The 26,250-nt window shown below is 40.4% G+C and overlaps 1 protein-coding gene across 1 annotated transcript in view; it reads left to right on the forward strand.

The window, feature by feature from the left end:
- The first annotated feature begins 10,954 nt into the window (after positions 1 to 10,954).
- Positions 10,955 to 26,250, forward strand: part of MARC2 (mitochondrial amidoxime reducing component 2) — a 50,578-nt gene continuing 35,282 nt past the window's right edge. The window contains exons 1-2 of the mRNA XM_006894544.1: positions 10,955 to 11,241; positions 20,915 to 21,088. Coding sequence (XP_006894606.1) covers positions 10,955 to 11,241; positions 20,915 to 21,088 — 461 coding nt within the window. The remainder of the gene's footprint in view (positions 11,242 to 20,914; positions 21,089 to 26,250) is intronic.

The following is a 26,250-nucleotide window of genomic DNA, read 5'->3' on the forward strand; positions in this document are numbered from 1 at the left end:
TCTCTTTGGGGTATATTCCCAGTAGTGGAATTGCTGGGTCAAATGGTATCTCTATTTGCAACTTTTTGAGAAAGCACCATACTGCCTTCCACAGTGGTTGCACCATTTTATACTCCCACCAACAGTGAATCAGGGTTCCAGTTTCTCCACAACCTCACCAGCATTTGCTGCTTGCTTTTTCTGTTGAATTTTGCTATTCTGACTGAGGTGAGATGATATCTCATAGTTGTTTTGATTTACATCTCTCTTGGAGCTAGGGATTTTGAACATTTCTTCATGTGCTTGTTAGCCATCTGAATGTCTTCTTCAGTGAAGTGTCTGTTCATATCCTGTGCCCATTTTTCTATTGGATTATTTACCTTTATCTTGTTGTGGTGCTCAACAATTTTATAAATTCTGGACATAAGTCCCTTATCTGAAATGTTACTACCAAATACTTTTTCCCAGTCAGTGGCTTCCCTGTTGGAGAAGTTTTTGGATGTGCATAGGGATTTGGTTCTTAGAAGATCCCATGCATCTACTTTATTGTCTCCTGGTTGTAGGTTTTTCAGGATACTTGGAAGACTGTTTATGTTGTGGATTAGGACTTCTAGTGTTGTTCCTAGCTTTTCTTAATGAAGTTTATAGTCCTTGGTTTTAGTTCTAGGTCCATGATCCACCTTGAGCTGGTTTTTGTATATGGAGTGAGGTGCAGATCTTGCTTGAGTCTTTTGTAACCAGGCAGTATTTCCTTGTTCTGTTCTGATGACTGTCTCCTGGTTCAAGGATAGGTTTTGCATAAACACAATCAACTGGTCTGGGGTTCCCATTTTTTCTGGATTAAACAATTTAATAGAGTGGTAGGATGAAAGATTAATATACAAAAACCAGTGGGACTCTTCTACAGTAGCAACGAAAACATGTAAAAAGAAACTAAGAAAGCAATACCATTTACAATACCAATCACAAATTGAGATACTTAGAAATAAATCTAACTGGAGACATAAAAGACCTTTATAAAGAAAACTACAAAACATTACTATGAGAAAAAAGAAATAGGAGACCCAGGTAAATGGGAAAATGTTCCCTGCTCATGGCTAAGCAGATTGAACATAGGGAAACTGATAATCCTTCCAAAATTAATATACATGTTTAATGTAATCCCAGTGTAGGTATTAAACTAATTTTTCCAATATGATAGAAAAGGCAAGTTTATTTAGGAATTTAAGAGACCCCAGATAAGTAAAGCACTTTTGAAAACCAAACACTAAATGAGAGTCATAGCACTCCCTGATCTCAAAACCCACAACACAGCTGTAATAACCGAAACAGCATGGAACAAGTACAATGGCAGACACATAGATCAATAGAATGGGATAAGGAATACAGAAATTAGCATAATTAACTATGGTCAGGGACCTCTCCAGAGTACTGAAAAACAACGATGTCAGTCTAGAGACCAAGGTGCACCTAATCCAGGCCATGGCCTTCACAATTACTTACTATGCATCAGAAAGCTACGCAGTGGTTAAGATGACAGAAGAATTGATACCTTCAAATTGTGGTGCTGTAGAAGAGTCTTCAAAATACCATGAACTGCCAAGAAAATAGATAGATGTGTCTTGGAGAGGGTGAAACCAAGTTTCTTCTTGGATGCTAAGATTTTGAAGCACCATCTCACATACTTTGGGCATGCGTCTAGAAGAGACCAGTCTTTGGAGAAGGATTCATACTAAGAAGGGTGAAGGGACAGTGTAGGAAAAGAAGACCCTAGATAAGATGGATTGACACAGTAGCTTGAAATAGGGTCAGGTGTATCAAAGACAATGAGATTATCCCAGGATAGGGCAAGTTTCAGAACTGTTGTTCATAGAGTTGTTATGAGTTGCATTCAACTTGATGGCGCTTAACAACAACATTGATAATAACATTGAAGGTGAATAACTCAAAGGCACTAGCTAAAAGAGTAGCAGAATTTATTCAGACCCCTATGTTTTCCCTCAAAACACACAACAAAGAAATCCAAGCCTACCAGCAGGCTGTCTACAAAAGACATTTGAGAAAAGAAGATAAAAAAGTCAAAGGATGGCAAAAAAAGTATACCAAGGAAATGGCAAGAATAAAAGGAAGCACAATGGCAATACTAATCTCTGATAAATACATTTCAGGATAAAAGCCAGAATAAAAGACAAGTTAGGGCATTTTGTAGTGCTTAAAGTCAAAATAAACCAAAAGTCTATTCACTGACTCATAAAGTTGCAAAATACACAACACAAACATTAAAAGACTTGAAAAAAGAAATAGACAATATCACAATAATAATAGGAGACTTCAACACACAGTTACTAAAAAACAGAATTGAGAAAAATTCAGCAAAAATGCAGAACGAAACTGTACAAGTAATTAACTGGTAATCATAGACATATACAGAGTACTCCAACCAATAGACAATCCACATTTACTCCTCCATCCAGCACATAAGGAACAGTCTCAAGAATAATAAATAAAGCCATATGTTAGGTCACAAAGCAAGCCTTGATAATTTTTAGAACTCTGCATAGTACAAAGTATATTCTCAAACCAAAATGCTATACAATTAAAAATAAACAACAAGAGGATAAAGGAGGGGAGGGGCTCATGCACTTGGAAGCTAAATAACATCCTGTTTGATTACTGCTGGATCATAGAAGAGACGGAAAATGAAATTACAAAGTTTTTTGAAACAACTAAGAATAAAAACACAACATACCAAAATCTAGATGATACAGCAAGAACAGTACTCAGTGGTCAGTTCATAGTAATAAGTAAACATATCAAAAAGGAAGAAAGAATTAAAATCAGCCATTGAGCCCAATGTTCCCAACAAATAGAAAAAGAACAGCAAGCATATCCCTAACCTATAGAAGGAAGGAAAATATAAAGATAAGGGTAGGAATAAACAGAATAGAAAATGGAAAAACAATTGAATCTATCAACAAAACCAGGAGTTGGTTCCTCAAAAGAGCCAATGGAATTGGCAAACTGCAGATAAATCTACAAAGGGAAAGAAAGAAAAGACACAAATAACTCAAATAAGAAAGGTAATGGGTACTGTCAAACCAGTACCAATTGAAATAAAATTAGTAAATCATTATAAAATACTATGAAATGTTACACTTCAACCAATTTTGAAATCTACAGAAAATGTACAAATTCTTAGACACTCACACCCTATCCAAGTTGGCAGTCATAAAGAAAGTAAATGAGACTTTTCACAAAAGAAGAAATTAAGTAGGTCATTTAAAAAATTCCCCCAAGGGGGAAAAAAAAACCCCACACACCACCTCAGCCCAGACAGCTACACCAGTGGATATTACCAAATATTCAAAGAACTGTTATCAATCCTTCTAAAATTATTACAGAATGTAGGAATATTTAAAAAAAGAACACTCCAGATTGTAGTATAAATCTGAATGCAAAACCAGGTTAAAAAAACACCACACACACAAAAGAAAAATTTAGACCAATATTTCTCACAAGTATATATGCAAAAATTCTAACGAAATTCTAGCCGATAGAATACAACAGTATGCCAAAAGAATAATTCATTGTGATCAAGTGGGATTCATTCAAGGATGGTTCAATATATGAAAAACAATCAGTGCAGTTCACCACTTGAATAAAACAAAGGGAAAAAATCAAATGATCATTTATCTCCATTGATACGGAAAAATTATTTGACAAAATTAAATACCTTTTTCAGATAAAAACACTCAATGGGAATTTCTCAACAATTTCCTCAATAATTAAGAGCATCTACCAATTGCATGCTTCTGCAAACAGATGCTGCTCTGGACATGCTCATCACGTTGTGCCAAGAAAAACTGGCCAGCTGACTGAAAGAGATTCATATTTATTCCCAATCCAAAAAATGGTGACTAGGTGCCATTCAATCGAGCATGACTCATAGCCTATGAACAAAAGATCTGAATGCTGTTCTATCCTGCACCATCCTCACACTTCCTGACACACAAGAGCCCATCGCAGCAGTCACCATGTCAGTCCACCTAGCTGAGGGTCTTCTTCTCCTTTGTCAACCCTCCAGCCTTCCCAGCATCATGTCTCTCTCTAAGGGAAGCCCCTCAAAGCAATATGACCAAAGTATGTGAGGTGAAGCTTCATCATTCTTTCCTCCCAAGAGCATTCTGGCTGCATCCTCTCCAAGACATATCTGTTTGTTCTTTTGGCCGTCCATGGGATGTTCAAAGCTCTTCTCCAACACCACAGCTCAAAGGCATCAATTCTTTTTTTGTCTTCCTTATGCTTTGTCCAGCTCTCGGATACATAATAATCAGAAAGTCCATGGCCTGAATCAGTTGCACCTTAGTCATCAAATTGACATCGCTACTCCTCAATAATTTGGTAAGGTACCTAAGTGCAGATTTTTCCAGTGCAATGTGTCTCATTATTTCTTGACTGCTGATACCAAGGATGTTAATTGTGGATCCAAGCAAGATGAAACTGTTGACAATTTCAATCTCCTCTCCATCCATTATGATGCTGTCTATAGATTCAGTGGTTAACAATCTTTGTTTTCTTGACATTTGAGATATGATCCATACCTCCTCACTTTCAGCAAGCAAGGTTGTGTCATCTGTACAATGCAGGTTATTGATGAGTCTCTCTCCAATCCTGATTCCATATTCTTCCTCATAGAGTCCAGCTTCTAAGATAATTTGTTTAGCATATATATTCATAAGAACAGAGCAGGGAGACACTGCATGGTTCAAAATTGGGAGGGGGGTCTGCCAGGGATGTATTCTGTCTCCATATGTTTTCAATCTGTATGTAGAACAGATCATTCAGTACCTGGATTATACAAAGAGGAATGTGGCATCAGGATTGGAGGAAGATTCATCAACAACCTGCATTATGCAGATGCTTGCTTAAACTGAGGAGGATTTGAAGCGCTTGCTGCAGAAGGTCAAGAACTGCAGTCTTCCATATGGATTGAAGCTCAACATCAAGAAAACAAAGATTCTCACCACTGGGCTAATTGACAGCCTCATTATGGATGATGAAGAGATTGATATTGGTAACAGTTTTAGTTTGCCTGATTCCGTGATTAATACTCTTGGTATCAACAGCCAGGAAATCAAAAGACGAATTGCATTGGGAAAGTTTGCTGTTAGGGACCTTTCCAGAGTACTGAAGTGCAATGACGTCAGGCTGGAGACTAAGGTGCACCTGATCCGGACCATAGTCTTCAAAATTGCGTGCTATGCATCAGAGAACTGGACAGTGAGTGCTGGAGAAGAGTGTTGAATATACAATGGACTACTAAGAGAACAAACAGGTTTGTCCTGGAGAGGGTGAAATTGGGCTACTCCTTGTGGAGGCAAGGATTCTGAAGTTTCATCTGACATACTTTGGGCATGTTGCAAGGAGGGACCAGTCCTTGGAAAAGCACATCATGTTTGGGAGGGTGGAGGAACAGTGCAAGAGGGGAAGACCCTCAATGAAATGGATTGAGTCAGTGATTGGGGTAATTGGAGTAGATTTGTTAGAGACAGTGAGGTTGGCACAGGATAGAGCAGGATTTAGGGCTCCTGTACATAGGGTCACTATGAGTCCCAAGTGACTCGACGGCACATAACAACAACAAACAAACAGCAATAGGAGACCAATATAGCAGAGTGGCAGGATATAAAATCAGTATACAATAATAATTCTGATTTCATCATTACACTTCAGTACTTTGGAAAAATCCCTTAAATCAGACTTTCCCAATACTATACATCTCCTGAACTGATTGCTCATATCAAAGATGTTGGTTGTGAATCCAAGCAGGGTGAAATTGTTGGTAATTTCAGTCTTCTGTCCATAATGTTGCTTATCAGTCTATTGGTGAGTATTTTTGTCTTCTTGATGTTGAGAAGTAATCCGTATTGTAGTCTTTGATCTTCTACAGCAAGTGTTGCATGTTTTCCTCACTTTCAACAAGCAAGGCTTTGACATCTGCACAGTGCAGGTTGTTGATGAGTCTTCCTCTAATCTGATGCCACCTTCCTCTTTGTAGAGCCCAGTTTCTTGAATTATTTGCTCAGCATACAGATTGAATGTGTATGGAGAAAGGATACAACTCTGATGCACACCTATTTTTCATTTTAAACAATCAAGTAGTCTCTTGCTTTGTTTGGGCATCACCTTCTTGTTCTATGTATAGGTTTCTACATAAGCATGAGTAAGTGCTTGAGGGTTCATGTTCTACTCAAAGTTAACCATAGTTTGTTATGATCCACACAGTAAAATGTCTCTGCATAGTTAATAAAACACAAATACACATTCTTCTGGTATTCTTCACTTTCAACTAGGATTCATCTGCTATGAGCAGTGATTTCCCTGGTGCCACAGCCTTTCTAAACTTTGCTTAAACTTCTGGCACTTCTTGACCAATGTACTCTTCTAGCCAATTTTGGATGATCTTCAGCAATATTTTGCCTGCGTGTGATATTAATGATATTGTTTTATAATTTACGAATTTTGTTTCATCACCTTTCTCCGGAATGGGAACAAATATGAATCTCTTCCAGTGAGTTGGCCAAGCAGCTGCCCTCGAAATTTCCTAGCATAGACTAGTGAGCATATTCAGGATTGCATTAGTTAGGTGAAATGTGTCAACTTGTACTCCATCACTTCCTGGGGCCTTATTTTTTGTCAGTGCCTTCAGTACAGTTCGAACTTATTCCTTTATTACCATTGGATCTTTTTTAATATGGTACTTCCTGAACTATTTCAGTGTTGGCCATTTAAAAATATTTTTTTTGTGTGTGTGTGGTATAGTGACTGACTCTGTGTATTATTTCCATCTTCTTTTGATGCTTCCTGGATCATTCAAGCTTCTCCTTTTTTCTGTAGAAAGATTGCTATTTGAGGCTTGAATTTGTTTTTCAGTTCTTTCAACTTTAGAAATGATGAATGAATTCTTCTCTTTTTATTCTCAAATTCCAAGTCTCTGCATTGTTATACTTTGCTTTGTGTTATGGAGGTGTCCTTTGAAATCTCTTCATCTCTCTTTATTTTGGTTTCTTGATGCTATAGTACAATTTTCAGAGTCTCTTCTAACACCCATTTTTATCTTTTCTTCTTCTCCTTCTCGTCTTCTTTCTCTTTCTCCTCCACCTCCTCTTCTTTCTCCTCCCCTTCCCCTTAGTTCGTTCGTTCGTTCCTTCCTTCCTTTTCTTTTCCTTCTTCTTCTTCTCCTCCTCCTCCTCCTTCTTCTTCTTCTTCCTCTTTTCATGGATGATGTCATCATATAACTTATTTGGTCTTTGGTTATTATTATTAAATAATGCCTCATACCTTTTCTGGAGATGGTTTTTAAATTTAGATGAAATAGACTCAAAGTCATATTTTGGTTCTTGTGGCTTTGTTTTAATTTTCTTAAGCCAAATTTGATAGGCTTTATATAAAGTAATCATTGTGACCGTGACCCATTTATCCCTTCCCAACAAGTTAAATTGAGTAAATTTAGCAATGAAGGTGGGAATCTCACTACTAGCAAGGAAGAGAAAGTAAAGAGTGTAGCATTTGTCCTTGGGTTTTGGAGATTCCTGAGCAAGTTAAGAATGGGATATATATGATAATAGCAGTAGCTTCAGCAGAAAATCAGAGGCCAACATGATACAGAATGAACTTGGAACTGTTGACCCATGGAGCCAGAGCCAAGGGACTTAACATAATTGATAAGACTAAGAGAATTTTGTAACTAACCTAAACCATGAGATTGAAGCTCAAAGAGCAGTGAACATACTTGATAAACTGTCTGGATTGAAAAATTGTATCCTGATTTAGCTGCCACTCTTAACTTTTCGTTTTGTGGTTCTAGGTTTTTTGCCTATGCTGAAGACCTCATTCAAGGATAAATTATTTGTTGTATTACTGAAATAGGATTGTGTGGTTGTGATTGTGTTCTGTGACATTGAATCGACTCATAGCTGACCCTCCAGTGGGTTTTCAGAAGCAGTGAATAATATGGATTGCCCATCCTTCTCCTGTGGAGCAGATGGTTGGTGGGATACAAGCCTACCTTACTAGAAGGCACTACATCTATGTTTCTGAGACCTAAACAATGACTGAAGATGACAGAACAAGAATTAATCAATCCCTTTGAATTATAGTGTTAGGGTATAGAACATACTACAGACTTCTAAGGGAACAAATAGATCTGAACTGGAGAGGGTGAAACCAGGTTGCTCTTTGGAAGTAAGAATTTTGAAGCTTTGTCTCACATGCTTTGGCCCTGTTGTCAGAAGAAACCAGTTCTTGGAGAAGGACATCATGCTTGAAAGGATAGAAGGTCAGCACAGGAGAAGAAGACCCTAGGTGAGATGAACTGACACAGTGGCAATGGGGTCAGATGTGACAGAGATGGTGAGGCTGGCTCAAAATAGGGTAAGGTTTATGCTGTGAGTTGTGGTTGACCTGACAGCACATAACAACAATTGGAAAGTATTACGCAAGTCACCACCTTTAGTTCTGAAGATATGGTTTATGGTCATTCACTAGGCTCTGTGACCACATCCATTGGCCTACATTGTCCACAATCACATGAGCCTGATGGTTTCTGGATCGGTAAGACTTTCCAGTGGATCACAGAACCCAAAGACATAGCCAGGAGTGAGAAGGATGAAGGGAGAAGGAATAATTAATATCAGAGATCATGGAGTTGTGCAACTATATGGACATTTGGAACATTGTTCACCTCTACATTTTAGGAATTAATCTTCTATTAACCATTGTAAAGAAAGTTGTTTGTCCAAGTTCAGCCTCTACCAGGGAAAAAGATGTGGCAACTTGATTCTATAAAAATCATTATTGTTAGGGGAGCTCTGGTGGCCTAGTGGTAAGAAGCTACACTGCAATCCCAGAGACACAGGGTTCAAATCCACCAGATGCTCTGCCGGCGAAGGAGGGACAATCTCCTCCTGTACCAGTCAGATCCGATTTGACGGTACACACACACAATAATAAAAATAGATTAAAAAAAAATCATTATTGTTGTTGTAAATCACACTGGAAGAGATTGCTCATCTTTCTCTTGTAGAGCAGCTGATGTATTTGAACTGTATGCCTTCCCGTTGCCAGCTCAGTTCCTTACACAAGAAGGGTTCAGATCTTTTGTTCATAGGGTAGCTATGGGTCACACTCAAATTGACGGCACCTGACAACAACAACAGCAACCAGAGCTCCCAGAAAGCCACCAGAGAGTGTTGTGAAACACCCTCAGATCAGTTTTAGCTCAGGATAACCTAATGTGAACAAAATACTGCCCAGTCTTTTACCGTCCTCACAATCACTGCTATGTAGGAGGTGCTGTTGCAGCTTCTGTGTCCCTAATGATTATTGCTGGTTTTTAAGTACCATGGAGTCAACTACAATTCACAGCAACCTACAATGTATTTCAATACTCTTCACCAACACCATAATTTCAAAGCATCGACTCTTCTTCAGTGTTCCTTATTCATTTACCAACTTTCCCATAAATAGGAAAAATTACAGCTTAGGAGACCCCATGAGGTGACTGTACTTTGTTATATAGGGTCAGATATGTTGTGATTGTTAGGTGCCATTGAATGGAGTATGACTCACAGTAACCCTGTGGACAATGGATCTGAACCTTGTCGTATCCTGTGCTATCCTCATCATCTCTGGTAGACTTGAACCTATTGTTACAGTCAGCATGTAAATCCATTTCACTGGGATCTTCTTCACTTTTGATGACCCTCCACCTTTCTCAGCATGATGTCCCTTTCCAAGGACTGACTCCTCCTAACAAGCCCAAAACATACGAGACAAAGATTCACTGTCATGGCCTCTGAGGAGAACCTTGGCTGTACTTTATCCAAGACAGATAAGAGGCAGAAACAAACTCAAGGTTTACAGTGACAATCAGTATTACGGAATTGTGCATGAGGATATTGTTGCACTGCTGTATGTTCTGTTGTATATAGTTTCAATGACAACAAAAAGAAAATAAATTTCTAGAAAAGAACAAAGCCCTGAGTAAGATGTAGGTGTGGGGAACTGATGAGTTTTGGGGTGGAAAACTGGAGAGTTTGTGAGATTGGAGAGGCTCATTCCACTAGGCCTGGTATTACAAACAGAGTCTGCTTCAGGGTAAATTCAGGCCCAGATTTGACTCACTTTTCACACCCATTGTGCAAAAGTAGTTTTGTTCTTCTGATTCTCCTTCCTTTCTCTAAGATTTGTGTTTTCTCACACCCCTGTGGGGCAGATCTTCTGTGTGGAGAATGACCAATATAAATTTGGGGAATTGTCTTCCTATACTCTGCAAACACTATGCCACAATTTGCAAAGAAATAGTTTTTTGAAAACCAACCAGCCAACCAACCTTTAACCTTAAAATTAATATGTCTAAGGAAAAAACCCCACCTGTCCTGATGGTGTGAATGCAGTGTGATCAGCCAGGAAAAAGATATTTCCCAAATGTTTTTGAAATCTTCCATTTCTCTACCTACTGTCACAATTCACGTCCAAATTAAGCAACTAAATGCACGAAATTAGAAGAGAAGAAGGGATTAAGGAGATTAGAAGGGGTGAGAGAAAAATGATCAGTCTTCCTATCGCGTGAGGACAGTTATGTTGCAGGGGACAGGGAAGAAAGAAGTAAAGACAAAGTGGACACACCAGAAAATTTGATTCGCCGGATTGCGCTGAGCCCGTTAGATAGTCTCCCAGCAGCGCCCATAGCTCCAGGCCTGCTCTGGGCTTCTCTTTTCCCAGTACTTGTTCTCTCTTGTAGGTTCCCACTTCCTGCGAGTAACCAACCAGTCTCCGCCCCTGGACGAGGAAGGGGTGGCGGGTCCAGGTCCGCCTGGCTCCTCCCGCCCGCCGGGTCCCTCGCGTCTTTGCGTCCTGCCAGCCCCCAGGAGCTGCTTTGTCTGAGTACGGCCTGCGTCCGCAGCGCTCGGCCATGGGCGCCGCAGGCTCGTCTGCCCTGGTCCTCCTCGGCCTCCCCGCGCAGCGCCTCTCCGCGCAGCCCAGGCCCCGGTGGCTCGGGGTCGCTGCGCTGGGACTGGCCGCGGTGGCGCTGGGCACCTTGGCCTGGCGCCGCGCACGACCCCGGAGGCGCAAGCAGCTGCGGCAGGTGGGCACCGTGTCGCAGCTGTGCATCTACCCGGTCAAGTCCTGCAAGGGGGTGACAGTGAGCGAGGCCGAGTGCACTCCCATGGGGCTGCGCAGCGGCCACCTTAGGGACAGGTAAGGCAGGACTCTGGACTGGTAGACCTCTTGTCCAGTTTATGGGGGCGGCAGGCGGATGGCGGTGGTGGGGCTGTCTTGCGGGAGAAAAGCTAAGTTTAGGGCATGGTAGGTTACCTGGGATGACCTTTGAAACGACTGCCTTTAGCTGGGAAACTCAAGCTCATATCTGCTCCACCAAGTTTTTCGAGGTGTCTGAAGACTTTCTAGCACCAAGGCTTTCCTAAATCCTTAACACTTGAATAATCTCCAGACATAGTGCAGTGTTCTTCTCTGGACCCATAGCTCACCCTTTTAGCATGTTTTCAGTCGCCTTAAACCTCAGAGAAGGAGATTGTCAATATTTCTACTGTGGAGTAACTGGTGAATTTGAACCAACAGATCCTCTACCCTGGGGCAAACTCCTGCCTTTATCTGAATGAGAGGACCCTCTTCTAAAAGAAAGGGGCCTGAACTTGCTGTCTCCGAGACATCTGTGAGCTCCAAAGTTTCTGATTCGGTTTTAGCAGAGGGCAAAATTACACCACCAACATGAACTAGTGGCTAGATGCTGAAAGAGCACGTGGTTCAAGGAGTGGACTTTGGCCTTCCTAAGGCTTCACGGTCTCCCAATTCCTGTCCCAGGAAATAAGTCTTCTGCTAGGGTGAGGATGGGGCATAAATGGGAAACAGCTGCTCTGGGAGGGTGGGTGATACCTCTGCCAGAGGCAGAGTGGTCCTTAAGCCAAGAACTTTGGGACAATTCTCATAGGGCCTGGCATGCAGAAGGTTTGTTCATAATCCTCAGAAAAGAATAAGCACCTTATTATTTAACTCTTCCTGATTCAGAATTAAGTAGCTGCATAAACTCTAGAAAGAGGTTTTTGGGCAAGAACAGGATCTTTTTTAAGATGCCTTATTTTCTCTCTGGAAATTAGCTTTTAGTTGTTATTTTGTGTCTATTGAGAGGAAGATTTACTAAGTTTGTTATTTTGTGTCTAATGAGAGGAAGATTTACTAAGTTTCTTACTCAAGAAATCAACCTTCTATCAGAGGCCATCTGCTGCCCTGAGTGCACTCCAGGTTCCATGTAAGCCCTGTTCTTTGCAGATGGTCATCCTCTTAAAGAAATGTCAGCTCCTCAGTGAACTGGGGAACAAATCTCTGCTTGTTTTAGGGAAGTACTGTGAATGCAGACCATGTAACTTACAGATTTTCCATTATCTCCATCAGATTTCTTGCTCTGGGGAGATTAATGTATACGTTCATGAGGTTCACATCCCAGACCTGTTGAGTCAGAATCACCAAGAATAGAGCTGACCTGGGAATGGTGATTCAAGTTCCCCAGGTGATTCTGATGCTGCAATTAAAGGATTTTTTACGCCCTGGGATCATTAAGAAGAAGAACACATTGTTTAGAGCTTATTAAAGTGTGAAGGATTTGGAAAGCCTTGATGTTGGAAAGACTTCAGGCATTGCAGGATGGGATACCTCCTAAAACTAATGCTTATAATGCACTTGCAGAGGTGAAGCCTTTGCTCGTGATGTATTTCCAGGGAAAACCAGACTTGTGCTACTTCTCTCCTAAACTGAAAGCATGAGACTTTGAAAAGACATATTTCCAGTCTTTATTGGTGATTCCTCTGATCATTTTACTAAGTGCTGCTGCACTGCTTGTTGGTACTGCTTTGCTGTGACTGCATGCATGAGAAGAGCCACTTTTTAAAAAAAATAATTTTAATGAGCATTTACAGAGATTTTGGATTTCCATTCATTCATTGCTGCACTTATCTCCCGCCCAGCCCTCTCCCCCCTCCCACTTCGCTCCTCTCTTTCAAAAGTAAAAGAAACACTCCTTCCTTGTTACACAATCCCCTCCACACCCCTCCCACCGCCCCAAGTACATTCCACTATGCAACCTTAATTGTGGACTCTTGTGATAACCATAATAAGAAGGACCACTTTTACTTTGCCTTTCCCACCATGATGTCTGTTTCCAAGGGCTGGCCCAAAGTATGTGAGACAAGATTTCACCATCTTTATCTACTTTCACAAAGATTATCTTAATTAAGATTTATAAAAATCTAGTGGGCTAGATATGATCTCATTTTGCAGGAGAACAGTACCAGAAAGAATAATGGAATATAGATTATCTCATCTAATATCACTCATCTATGTGCTGGAGGGATTTCAACTCAGTTCTATTGTGGGTACAGTATTTGTGATTTTTCTGAGAGTCCGGCCAGTACTGAAGGTTAAGAGATGTTGGGCAAGGTCACTTAATCTCTAAGAGTCTCCTTTCCCCCCACTTCCAAAAGAAACAATTTGAACATAATGATCTCTAATAATATCTAACAAATTTAGACTTGATTCATCAAAGGGTCATTGCAATTCAAAGGTAAACTTAAAATTCAGAAGTAAATTTTACTTTCAGGAGCTCTTCCAAAATGACTCTTGTTCTTTCAAATGGAAATGGGTAAAAACCCAACCTGTTGCCACTGTGATGATTCTAACTCATGGTGACCCCAAATGTGTGAGTTGAATGGCACTCTATGAGGTTTTTCTGGGTTACAAACATGGGATTGCCTTTTTTCAGAATTGACCAAAGCTTCTTTTCTTTAGCTCCAATCTGAATCTGGTTTTGGAACTCTTAAGAAACTAGGACCTTCCTATCAGTGTTTTGGACCTCAGCTTTCTGGAGGTGTTTTGTTAACATGTTTGTGAATACTTGGCTGGGACACCTTGTGCTTGGCAATGTTTAAAGGCTGCTCCACATATTTGACTGCCTCTGTTCAGGTCCTGGGAGCATTGAGCTACCCTTCCTGACCTTGTCAAGGCAGTGTGTCTTTAACAACCTTTCTGTGGCTGTCTAATTCCTAAATCTCTAGAAAGTTTTTGTAATGCCAGCACTTTATTTCCTTTACAAAGATGGTTATGTTTTGGGAATTGGCTTCCCTAAATTTGTTGTCTACTGGACAATCCCTGTGTCTTTAGCTTCCCTATGATGCAGTTCAGTGCTTAGTTTTTCCTGATTCCCAGGCCATATGTAATTTGAGAAAAGAGACTTTCCCGCCACCTGGAGCTCTTTCTCATTGCTATCTGTTGTTCAGGGCCCTGCTGGTGTTTCTAATCTTGAGCTCTGGGATCCTGCACTCAGCCTCACATCATCACGTACTCATATTTTCTGTGTAAAAAATCAAGGTGTTAGTGTGTAGTATCAATATTACAGGGAGCTTTGGTGACCACCAAAAATTTGGGTGCTAGGAAACTGTGCTGCAATCCTGAAGGCACATGGTTCCACCAGCTGCTCCATGGGAGAAGGACTGTCAGTCTCCTTCTGTTCAATTTACTGCTTCTGGATGGCCAGCTATGGGTCCATTTTGACTTGATGGCACATAGCAACAATCCATATTACAGGCTCAACCTAAAAAAACAAAAGGAAAAAATAACAAACCACTTTCAAATTCACTATCATTGAGTCAGACCAACTCATAGCTAACTCTAGGTTTCTGAGGGAGGAGATTGCCCATATATTCCCCAAGAAGTCATTGGTGGATTCGAACCACCAGAGAGAAGTAGCCTATGAGTGAAAAGCACAACTCCCTGTGGACTACACTACAGATTAGGGTTTTGGGTTTTTTTTGTTTATTTGTTTATCATTTTTTAGTTAATTTTAATGAAAATTTACAGAGACTTTGGATTTTCATTCATTCATTGTTGCACTTTTCTCCCTGCTGGTGCACCCCTCTCCCCCAGTACACTCTTCGAAAAGTAAAAGTTCCCCCACTGTTTTACAATCCCTTTCTCCAGGTCCACTCCACTATGCAGCCTTCTTTCTGGACTCCTGTCGTGACAATAATACAGATTAGGTTTTAATAAGCCCCTTTTGAGAAGAAAAAAAAAAAACAAAACACAAACCAAAAACCTAGTCCCCAGATTTACTTTTTCCTCAGATCAGCAGAACAAAGCTAATTATTAATTCATTGTGTACAGGAGGCGAAAAAGATCATTTACCCAACCTCTCAGGCATTCTTAAGGAGTGTGGTAGGCTAGTGGTAAAAGAGTTGTACTTTCACCCCAAAGGCATGTAGTTCAAATCCACCAGTTGCTCCATGGGGAAAACTGGGAAATCTCCTCCTATGGGATTTACTATCTCTGAAAACCTGGTGGAAAATCAGCTGTGAGTCAGTTCTGACTCTATGGCACATAACAATAATGAGATCACAGAAGGCACCTTTTTGCTTTGTGTCATTTACTTTTATTCAGCTGTAGTGTTTAACTCTTTAAGCAGTCACTTCTCTTTCAGTGAGAGTGATTAGTACCCAGTCTTCTCACTGGTGACTCCCAGAAGTTAACTCTTAGACTGGAGAGAAGGGCAGGGATTCCCGGAATAAAGGCTAGTATTGGAGGATGTTCAAGAGATGTAGAATCTCAACCCAGCAAAGGGCTGATTGTTAAAATAATGTGTGATCAGGTTGTTGCTTCTGTTTAGACAGGGGCCTGGTCACGAGCAGATCTCAGAGGGTGTCTGGTATGGAGATGGAAAATATTGGAACTTAGGGTGTAGGCTTTCATGGGGTTAACCAGATCAGGATCAACTCAAGGATGGGGCTTGAAATAAGGAACAAACTCAGACTCAAGAAATAAAAGATAAGTAAGAAAATAGGTAAGGGATCCTTGGCTCACAGAGGTGAGAAATACACACAAAAGGTGTCCTTCTCAGAAGTGTTGAGTATTGCCAGCTCACAGGAAGGAAGCTAAAATGTCTTTACATGTTCCTGCCACTGCCACACCTCACACTAACATTGTACCCGTTAGCAGGGTGCAGGCATCAGCCATTATCTACCTGATTCGGGGTGGGGGTGGTATTCCAGGTGAGGAAATACCTACCAATGCCAGGGAAGGGCATCAAGGGAGCTCCCTGTGTTCCTCTGTTAGATGTCCCTTGTGAGTTGCCTCAGATGGTTCCACTGTCTTCAGTCTTATATTAAAATATCTTCCAGCTGCAGGAAGGGACTGCCCCTTATTACAGAAGAAATTGTCCTTTCTTTAAGTCCTTGTTTAATTATTGTGTTTGGTTATATGACCAGTGGAGATACACCCAGTTACATTGATAGTCATTTTATTTTACAGTATTTAGAGAGTTTCTTTTTTAAAAAAAATCATCAATTTTTGATGCCTTGATATGTTCACCTGTTTGCTTCATTGTTGCTATTATTATTTTGTGAAAGGGTAAACAAAGATATGCTGTTTCAAAACTTGCACAATATAGTTCAGTGGCATTGATTCAGTTCTTCAAACTGAGCTATCATCATCTTCCTTCCCAAATGATCCCACTTACATTTTCTTATACCCATTGCTCCCCATGTGGCCTATCTAACCTTTCCAGGTGCAGTTGTCTATTTTATCTCCTCACATAAATAGTTCTTCAAAAGAGTACAATGCTGAAAGCAGATGTACTTTACTAATTTAAATGAGTCCTTCTTTTGAGGAGTGGGGAGCATCTCAAAGAAGACTTCAGGAAATAGTTTAAGATTAAAGTTTAAGGATAATCTCAGAGAAATAGTGTGGTGTTAGCCTAAACTTTGGCTTCTTTTAGCCATTACAGTTAGTCCCTTCTGATCTCCAGGTACAGTAACTGCAGATACATGGTCTTGCAAATCAACATGGCCTTGCAAATCATCTACAGCTGTGGGACTGGGATAAGAGAAAGAGTGCTACCCACACTGGACAGCAAGCCTTAAGGTGAGAAAGATGTGTGATGGCAAGACTTGAGGGAGACTAGAGCAAGACCCTGATGATGGAGAGATTGAGGCATTGCTATGGAGAACTGTGGCAGTTGTGACCTGAGGCTTCTTACATTTATGCTGGCCAGAGTTAAAAGATTTTTTCTGTTCTTGCTAGATGCTTGAAGGAGAAGCTGACTTAAAAGTACTCTAAGGCAAACCTTCTTGGATGATTTGGGTTTGACTGCTGAACTGAAACCAGAACCTGGACTAATTAAGGAATTGTGCGTTGCATCTTGGGCTAAAAAGGGCATGTGTTTTGGGTGGTATTCTTTGCCTTCCCCACTCTTCAACTTACTTTCCTAATAAATCCCATTCTCAGCACCACAACTGTGAGTCTACAATGATTAAACAAATCTCTTGTGTTGACGTAGCTCTAGAGGCACCATGGGGCTGGACTACAGTCTCTTAGTCTGTTTTGTGCTCTGGGGTTATGAGAAGCTGTGCTATTCTCACTCTTTCTAGACCTTTCAGAGAGATGAGGCTCTGTGCTCCTATATGCTGTTTTCTCCTCTTTAGACAAGTAGTTCCAGCCTTAATGATCCTAGGAAATCTGGATTGTCTTTAGAATTTGAAATTCTGTCACACATTCCCCCACTTTAGATCAGGATTCTTCTACAGAATTCTTCCTGTGAATTCAGTAATGGAAGCTGAACACCATCTAGTTCTTCTTGTCTTATAAGCAGTTGTTCATAGCGACAACCAGATACAAATTAAAATCCTTCCTTCAATTTCTGCTTCTTTTTCTTCTTTTGTTGTTTCAGGTGAATAAAGACCCATTGGGGTACCTTGCCCAAGTAGTTTCACTAATTTCTAAGTCACTATACAGAAAAACTAGCAAATAGAACAATCATGAAAAACAATATTGGGCTAATTGTCTGGAACATTCCATGAAACTAAGACCCTAAACCCCCAAAACTGATGGAAAAAAATCCTATAAAGTGTTTGATTAGGTTGTACACAAGCAGCCTCAACTACTTCTTCTTTGTCTTCTCATTCATCTTAGTTGTCTTCTTCGTCATTTTCTTCTTCTTCGTCTTCATCTTCTTCTTGGTCTTTGTCTTCTCTGTATTCGTCTTCTTATTCTGCCTCTCCCTCTTCTTCGTCTTTTTCTTCACCTTCCTCTTCCTCATCATCATCCTCTTTGTCTCTGTCTTCTTTTTCTTTGTCTCCTCCTCCTCCTCCTCCTCTTCCTTCTTCAATTGCCAATTCAGCACATTTCAGATGTATGGCTTAGGGATTGCATTAATCTGTTGCATAGCCATCACATTTAATTAATGCCACTTTTCCCACCAAGGAAAGCACAAATACACTGCTTCCCAAACGCTAATTCCCCTTGTCCCTCCTCTCTTCTGCCCCTGCTAACTGTTAGTAAACATTGTTCTTTAGACATTTACCTGTTTTTCTTATTTTAAAAAATGATTTTATTTTATTATTGTGGTTGTTGAGGTATGCACAGCAGAACATGCACCAAACTCATAGTCTGTGCATATGCATTTCAGTGATACTGATTCAAGTCTTCAGCTTGTACAGCCATTCTCACCTTCCTTTTCTGTGTTTTCCCTCCCATATTAAAATAAACTCACTGCCACCTTAAGTTTTCTGTTTTCTCTTTTGAGTTCCTATTGGAAATTTGTTCTCATTGTGCACTTTAAAAGAACACATGTTTCTAGGCAGGCACTCTTTACAATATGATTCTTTTATTGCTGTTGTGTACCACTGAGTTGGAACCAACACATAGTTGACTCTTCAGCAGGTTTTCAGAGACAGTAAATCACACAGGAGGAGATTGCTCATCCTTCTCCTATGAAGCAGCTGGTGATTTTGAACCACATACCTTTGGATTGGCAGCACCTTTTCTTACCACTAAGACACCAGAGCTTCCTGTGACTCTTTCAGTGGTGGAGAGGCTGCTCTTGCTCATTCTGCTTCCATTCACAAGGCCCTAGAGGCTCTCACTCCTTGGCGTCCATAGGGTTCTTCGTCTCCTTGTCTGCAAAGTTCATATTCTTGCTAAAATTGTCATCTGGAATCTTATTTTCTGTAAAAGTGGAGCACTTTTTCTTTGTTGCTATCCAAATAATATATAGAGTTGTAACCCAGATCTATGCTGTGGAGAAATCACTATCTCTGCATGCCTGCCTGGCTGGTGCAGCTGCAATGTCCTCTCTTGTCTTGTCCTGTGCAAAACTGAAAAGTCTGAGCCCAGAACAGTGGGCTAAAGGAGGTAAATGCAGTTGAGTATAACATGTGATTCTCAGGAAGCTTGTGCTCAAGTCAGAAGGCATGTTAATTCGTTTTCTCCCTACCTCACTGCTAGTTGCTGTCGGGTCAGTCCTGTGTGTCACCTAAGAGCTGTGTTCTATAAGAGTTGCCAAGGGTTTCTGGAAACACACTACTAGGTCTTTCTTCTGTGAGGCTTCTGGATGAACTTGAAGTCTTTAGGTTTATAGTCAAGTAGATTAATGGTTTTTTTCCCTCACAGGGACCCAGTTTGTTTGCTGGGGCAAATGTTAAAATTATCTTGCCACAGCCAAGGGATACTTGGGCCTATGAGAAGCTTCGAGAGAAAAGAAATGGTTTCCCGAGGGCCTTCAGAGGGTGCACAGCCCTGCTTACACTGTGATGTTGGACTTCTGGCCCCCAAAGTGTGATGGAATAAATTTCTGTTGCTTTTAAACCACTCAGTTTTCTATGCTTTCCTAGTGCCGAATCCCATATTGGTAATGATGTAGCTTAAAACAAAACATTTATTCACTCACAGTTTTAGACACCAAAGGTCCCAAATCAAGTGTCGATATAGCCATTCCCATTAGAAGAGTCAGAGGGAAAAGCCCCTCTTTCCTCTCCTGGCTTCTGGTAGCCCCACATGTTTCGTGACTTGTGCCTATAGTCACTTTCATCTCTGTCTCCATCCTCACTGTGACTTTCTTCTCTGTCCATGTCTGTGTGCTTTCTCTCCCTCTGTGGGTAGGGTCGAAACCAGAGGGTTGCACAGTTTGATGGGTTGCGGGGTGGGGGTAGGGAGAAATGGGAAGGGTTCAGGTGAAAAGACAGGGTAATGATTGCCAAGGTCCAATGGTGATTAATAATTTTATAAAACACAATGCATGAGAATGATTGTATGAAACACAATAATGAATGAAGAATAATGTGAAGCACAATGCATCTGAACTTTATAAGTAAACTATAATAATGATAACATACCAGTCACCTTGGATTAGGGTGGGCCCTACTGTGATATGACTTTATCTTAATTTGACTATGTCTGTAGAAACCTATTTCCAAATAAGGTTACATTCTCAGGTACTCGGGGTTAGAACTTGGACAAAACATTTAGAGGGACAGAGCTTAACTCAAACAGTGAGCAGGAAAAGGAAAGACTGATTAGAAAGTTTCTTGATCCACAAGTTAAAATGGTAGAGGCTGAGGTGGACCCCAGTAGAATCAAGGATAATTACAAAAGACCTTTGCTTTGGATTCAATTCCGCCTGGATCAATCTTATCTTGTTCTTCTATAAGAAGACCTAACACATTCTGCTTCTCCCAGGGCCACACAGAGGTATTTAAACAGACTGGGGTTGGGTGAGGGGAGAATTCTGACCAAAGTAGAGCTAAAAATCAGTAACATGGTTGTTTAAGCAGTGGGGGAAGGTCCCTAAACCAGCCTCTTCTGAGTTTTCGTAATTGGACATTTTAAAACATTAACCAGATCTTCTCCTCCAGGATTGTTTTTACCAAACAAACCTCTTTTGGGGACGTAACTATTTAACTCAAAGAATTTGGCTAGACTTGGATGGTCTAGTGAGTTGGGAAGTGTTGAGGGTTCTGATAAAATAGAAAGTAGAGGGAAGCTATGGAAAAGATGGAGGAGTGTTTACTGAGTGCAGCCTTGTTTTTCTTGGTAGGTTTTGGCTGGTAATTAAAGAAGATGGACATATGGTGACTGCCCGTCAAGAGCCTCGCCTTGTGCTTGTCTCAATCACCTATGAGAACAACTGTCTGACCCTGGAGGCCCCGGGAGTGGACAAGATGGTTTTGCCCACCAAGATGCCTTCTTCCAACGCACTTCAGGACTGCAGGTGCTCATCCTGGGGCTGCTATGGACCACCAGTCCTTCCCTGCATTCTGTATGGCTGCAGTTTGTAGAATGGCATTGGTAAAGTGAATATTTAAGAGAAGTCTAGTTTGGGTTTGGGATTAAGTCAATGATTAAGTGTGAGTGAAAGACTAAAAAGATAATAGAAACTCAATGTAAATAAAATTCCCCAAGTTTTCATTTCCTCATGCCCTTGCCACCTGAGCCAGGTTTGAGTAACACTGGTTAAAGGGCACACAGCCTGCCACAATATCCTCATTTCCCACCTGCTGCCTGAAGATTAGGGTTTTTATCAACTCCTTCAGGATGACAGATGCAAGCTTATTCCCACACCTTAGGTTCCCTCGCCTTTGACCTTCCAGATACAACTTTAGGTGTTCCATAAACCCCTACCTTACCAAGTTATCAAGTGCTGCTGTAACAGAGATGTCACTGATGGACGGCTTTGACAAACAGACATTTATATTTTTTTAATTTGGAAGGGTGGTTGTTGTTGTTGTTATGTGCTGTCGAGTCGCTTGCGACTCATAGCGACCCTATGTACAACAGCCCTAAACTCTGCTCTGTCCTGTGCCAATCTCACTGCCTCTGACACACCCATCCCGATTACCCCAGTCACTGAATCAATCCACCTCATAGAGGGTCTTCCCCTCCTGCGCTGTCCCTCCACCCTCCCAAGCATGATGTCCCTCTCCAGGGACCTCTCCCTCTTTACAACATGTCCAAAGTATGTCAGACGAAGCCTCAGAATCCTTGCTTCCAAGGAGCAGCCTAGTTTAACCCTCTTCAGGATGAATCTGTTTGTTACTCTTCGCCAGCACCACAGCTTAAAGGCATCAATTCTCCTTCTATCCTCCCTCCTCATTGTCCAACTCTCTGATGCATAACAAGTGATTGCAAAGACCATGGACTGTATCAGGTGCACCTTAGTCTCCAGAGAGACACCATTGCTCTTGAGTACCCTGGAGAGGTCCCTAACAGCAGACTTTCCTATCGCAATACGTTTTTTGATTTCCTGGCTACTGGTGCCAAGAGTGTTGACTGTGGAGCCAAGAAGACTAAAGTTAACAATCTCAATCTCTTCACCATCCATCCTGATGCTACCAACTGGTCCAGTGGTGAGAATCTTTGTCTTCTTGACATTGAGCTTCAATCCATACTGAAGGCTGCAGTCCTTTGCCCTCTGCAGCAAGCATTTCAGGTCCTGCTCAGTTTCAGCAAGCAGGGTTGTGTCTTCTGCATAATGCAGATTGTGAATAGATCTTCCACTAATCCTGACACCACACTTCTTATAGAGCCCAGCCTCCCAGATAATCTGCTCTGCATACAGGTTGAAAAGGTATGGAGATAGGACACATCCCTGGTGTACAACTTTCCCAATTTTGAACCATGCAGTGAAAGCTTGAGGGGAAGACCTGTTCTCTTTCTGCCTTTTAAGTTCTAATTGCTGAAGTCCTAAATACTAAAAAATTGCTGAAAAAGAAATGTAACAATCAATAAGTAACTATATTAATTTAGAAGAGGACTTGGAATGAGTGATATCATTGCTGATGAAAGACAGGTCTTGGCTAAAAGCAGAGATTGTTAGAGAGATGTTAACGGATGTTTTACTGACTATGTAAAGGCATTGGACCATATGAATCATAACACATATGCGTAACATTACACAGCATGGGAAAGGCACAATTCTTAGTTGTGGTCATACATATATATCAAGAGGTATTCTATTTGAATAGAATGAAGAGATGTTGCAGGATTTAAAATAAGTCAAAATATGCATCAACAATGGTCTTTTCACTGTATTCCATTTGTATGCTGTATTCTGAGGCAGTCATCAGAGCAGAGCAAGAAAATACGGCATGGTTCAAAATTAGGAAGAGAGTGCATCAGAGATGTGTCCTGTCTCCATACTTTTTCAATCTGTATGTGGAACAGATCTTTCAGGAGGCTAGACTTTATGAGCATCAGGATTGGAGGAAGATTCATCAACAACCTGCGTTATGCAAATGACACAACCTTGTTTGCCGAAACTTAGGATGACCTGAAGTGCTTGCTGCGCATGGTCAAGGACTGAAGTCTTCATATGGATTGAAACTCAACATTAAGAAGACAAAGATTCTCACCACTGTGCTAATTGGCAACACCATGATGGATGGAGAAGAGACTGAGGTTGTGCTCTCAGTACATGTTTTTAGTATATGCAAATAGGTGGTTACCCAAGACCGACGTGTAGAGGAAAGGCTAACATTGATCCCTGGTCTCTAATCTTACTTTTGTTCAAGTAAAGTGTCTGAACTGCAATCCAACGCTTAAGCTTCCTAATTTAAAAAAAATCTGAAGCAGTAATTTGATGAATAAAATGGTTTGGCTACTTGTCCCAACAAGTTATAAAGCCAGCACTCTTTGAGTTGGCTCCAACTGATGGCAAACTTCTCCACTTCAGAGTAGAAACCAGGACTCCTTATGATTTTTTTTTTGTCATTGCCTTTTGGAAATAGACTGTGAGAAAGTTTGAGACACCTCTGGATAGACTCAAACCTCCAGCCTTTTGACTAGCAGCCAAGTGCATTCACCATTTGCACCACCCAGTGATTTAAAAAGTTAATGAAAAGTTGATTCTATGCACTAGGCCACCAGATTTCAACTTCTTCTTCTACATGTAGTAATTAATACAGTTTGGATTTGTAATCTCTCTTTAAAGAGAGATTTTCCTTCTTTAATGGAGAAACTGCTATTGGAATTGGTAAAAGTGAAGAAGTGAAATAAAATCAATGATAAGTGACAGAGTGATTACCACAGTAAATGATTTAGCCTAAAATAATGGCCATGCAGTGCCGACCACTGATTTCTGAGCCTTGTAAATACTCATAGTGCCAGTCCACTGATTTCTGAGGCTATAAAACTTTACAGAAGGAGACTGACCATCTTTTTCCTAAAAAATAGTTGATGGATTAAAACCACTGACCTTTCAGTTAATAGCCTAACACACCTAACACACTACACCACAAGGACTCTTTAAGCTCAATCCAGAAACAGGAAAATGAAATTTCTCAACTTCAACACATGAGCACAGAGGGCTGAAATGCCAGGGATTTTCTTTTCTAACTTTCATTGTTAGTGTCTTATTCCCAGTTTTCTCTGACCACCATTTGTGGCAATAAATGTTTCTTTAAAACTCTTTTGGAGAAATCTTTTGAGGCATATATTTACTCTTTAGAAGATCCTCTGTTGATGATGCATTTTCAGCTATATTTGACAATCTATCTCATCATGCCATAGATTAGAGCTTCTAGGTTTGTCCTCATTTTTACTTTGATGATCTTTATAGTTTCTGGTTTTACTCCTAGGCTCCTTATACACTTAAGTTAGTTTTTTATATATGATGTTAGGTATTGATCGTATTTCAGTTTTCTGTAAATAGATATCCAGTTTTGACAGCCCCAATTATTAAAGAAGCTATCATTTCTCCATCTAATAAATTTTATCTCTTTGTAAAAAATCAGCTTTCCAAAGGAGCACAAGTGTATAGTTGTAGCTTCTTGTGTTGCTAACCAAAGATCAGCTGTCCATAAAAGGATGGATTTACTTCTGGGTTCTCAATTCTATTCCATTGACCTATGTATCTGTCAGGAAACTCTGGTGGCCTAGAGGTTAAGAAGGTGTGCTATAATCCCAAAGGCATGCTGTTCAAATCCACCAGATGCTCCATGACAGAAGTATGGGAAGTCTCCTCCCTTATGATTTATTGCTTCTGAAAATCTTCCAAACGGTCAACTATGAATTGTTTTTGACTTGATGACACACAACAACAATATGTATCAGTCATTCTACCAGCCTCATGCTGTTTTGATTATTGTAGTTGTGTAGGAGGTTTTGAAATAGGGGAATGAAAGACATAAACAGATATATGCACCTCTGTGTTCATCTTAACAATATGAGTGTGTGTCCATTAACAGATGAATGGATAAGCAAATTATGGTGCATAGTCACAATGGCAGTATGCAAGAATAGAAATTTCAAGGAACACTGCATACTATGGATTAATCTAGAGGGCATCATGCAGAGTGAGGTAAGTCATAAAAGGACAAATACTGTATGAGACCACTATTATAAGAAGTAAGTGAATATTTACCAACAGACAGAATCATTCTTGGGTCACTACCAGGATGAGAGGAAGAGGCTGCATAAATTAGTAAATAAATAGTAGAAACATACTAAGATGAATTATTTTTCCAAAAATACAAAATAATTTTGGAATAGAAAACCTCAAAATAGTCAATAAATTCTTTTCTTTTTTTTTTTTTTTTTTAGAAAGCATGGGTTTTATTTCACCATAGCCTTAGATGATTCCATCAGAGAAGTCAGTTATGTTTCTTTTCTCTTTCTACCTCCATCAACTCGTGGTTGTGTTCTTGAGTACACTCTGGTTCCTCTCTGGCATCCAGTTTGGATAAGAAAGAGTCCTCTGGTGAGTTAGTAATGTCTTCCACGAGTTTGCTGCAGAATGCAGAAAGGAAGTAGGCATAGTATCCACCTGATGGTCCAGAGTGAAGACCTTTTCTTATCTTTCATGAATGATCTCAGTCAATGTTAAGCCATTTCATCAAGAAGATTTAAGAGCATATATTTCCAGCACAGGCAACTCTGGGGGCTTAAGGGTATGAAAGTTAAGAAACTGCACTGCAGTTCCAAATGGACATGGTTTTTATCCACTTGTTGCTCTGCAGAAGGATGGACAAGCTTCTTCTATGCAGTCAACTGTCTCTGAAAATCTGCTGGAGGGTCAGCTATGAGTTACGTTCAACTTAATGACGTACAACAACTACAACATTTTCCATACAGTTGAAGTACATTGCACAGATCTAAGCAAGAGTAATTCTAAGACCACATATATGACTAATGACTGGCATATAATAAATGCTTAACAAGTATTTGAGTGAATGAATGACATAGAGAACAAATGTATACAAACCACAAACAGGTCATGATTTATGAGTCAAAGAGTAAAAATAGTCTTGGGAAAAAAGTTTACTTGATGGCTCTAGTATTTCTCTCCAGTCATTGGATTCAATATTTCTCTTTCCTTGCTCTGATTTTTTTCTCCATGACTAACTGTGATGATATTAGTGAAAGAAATTTTTTTTT

The sequence above is a fragment of the Elephantulus edwardii genome, unplaced genomic scaffold, assembly GCF_000299155.1.
Source record: "Elephantulus edwardii isolate Elephantulus edwardi_28Jun2011 unplaced genomic scaffold, EleEdw1.0 scaffold00146, whole genome shotgun sequence".
In the NCBI taxonomy this organism is placed as follows: Eukaryota; Metazoa; Chordata; class Mammalia; order Macroscelidea; family Macroscelididae; genus Elephantulus; species Elephantulus edwardii.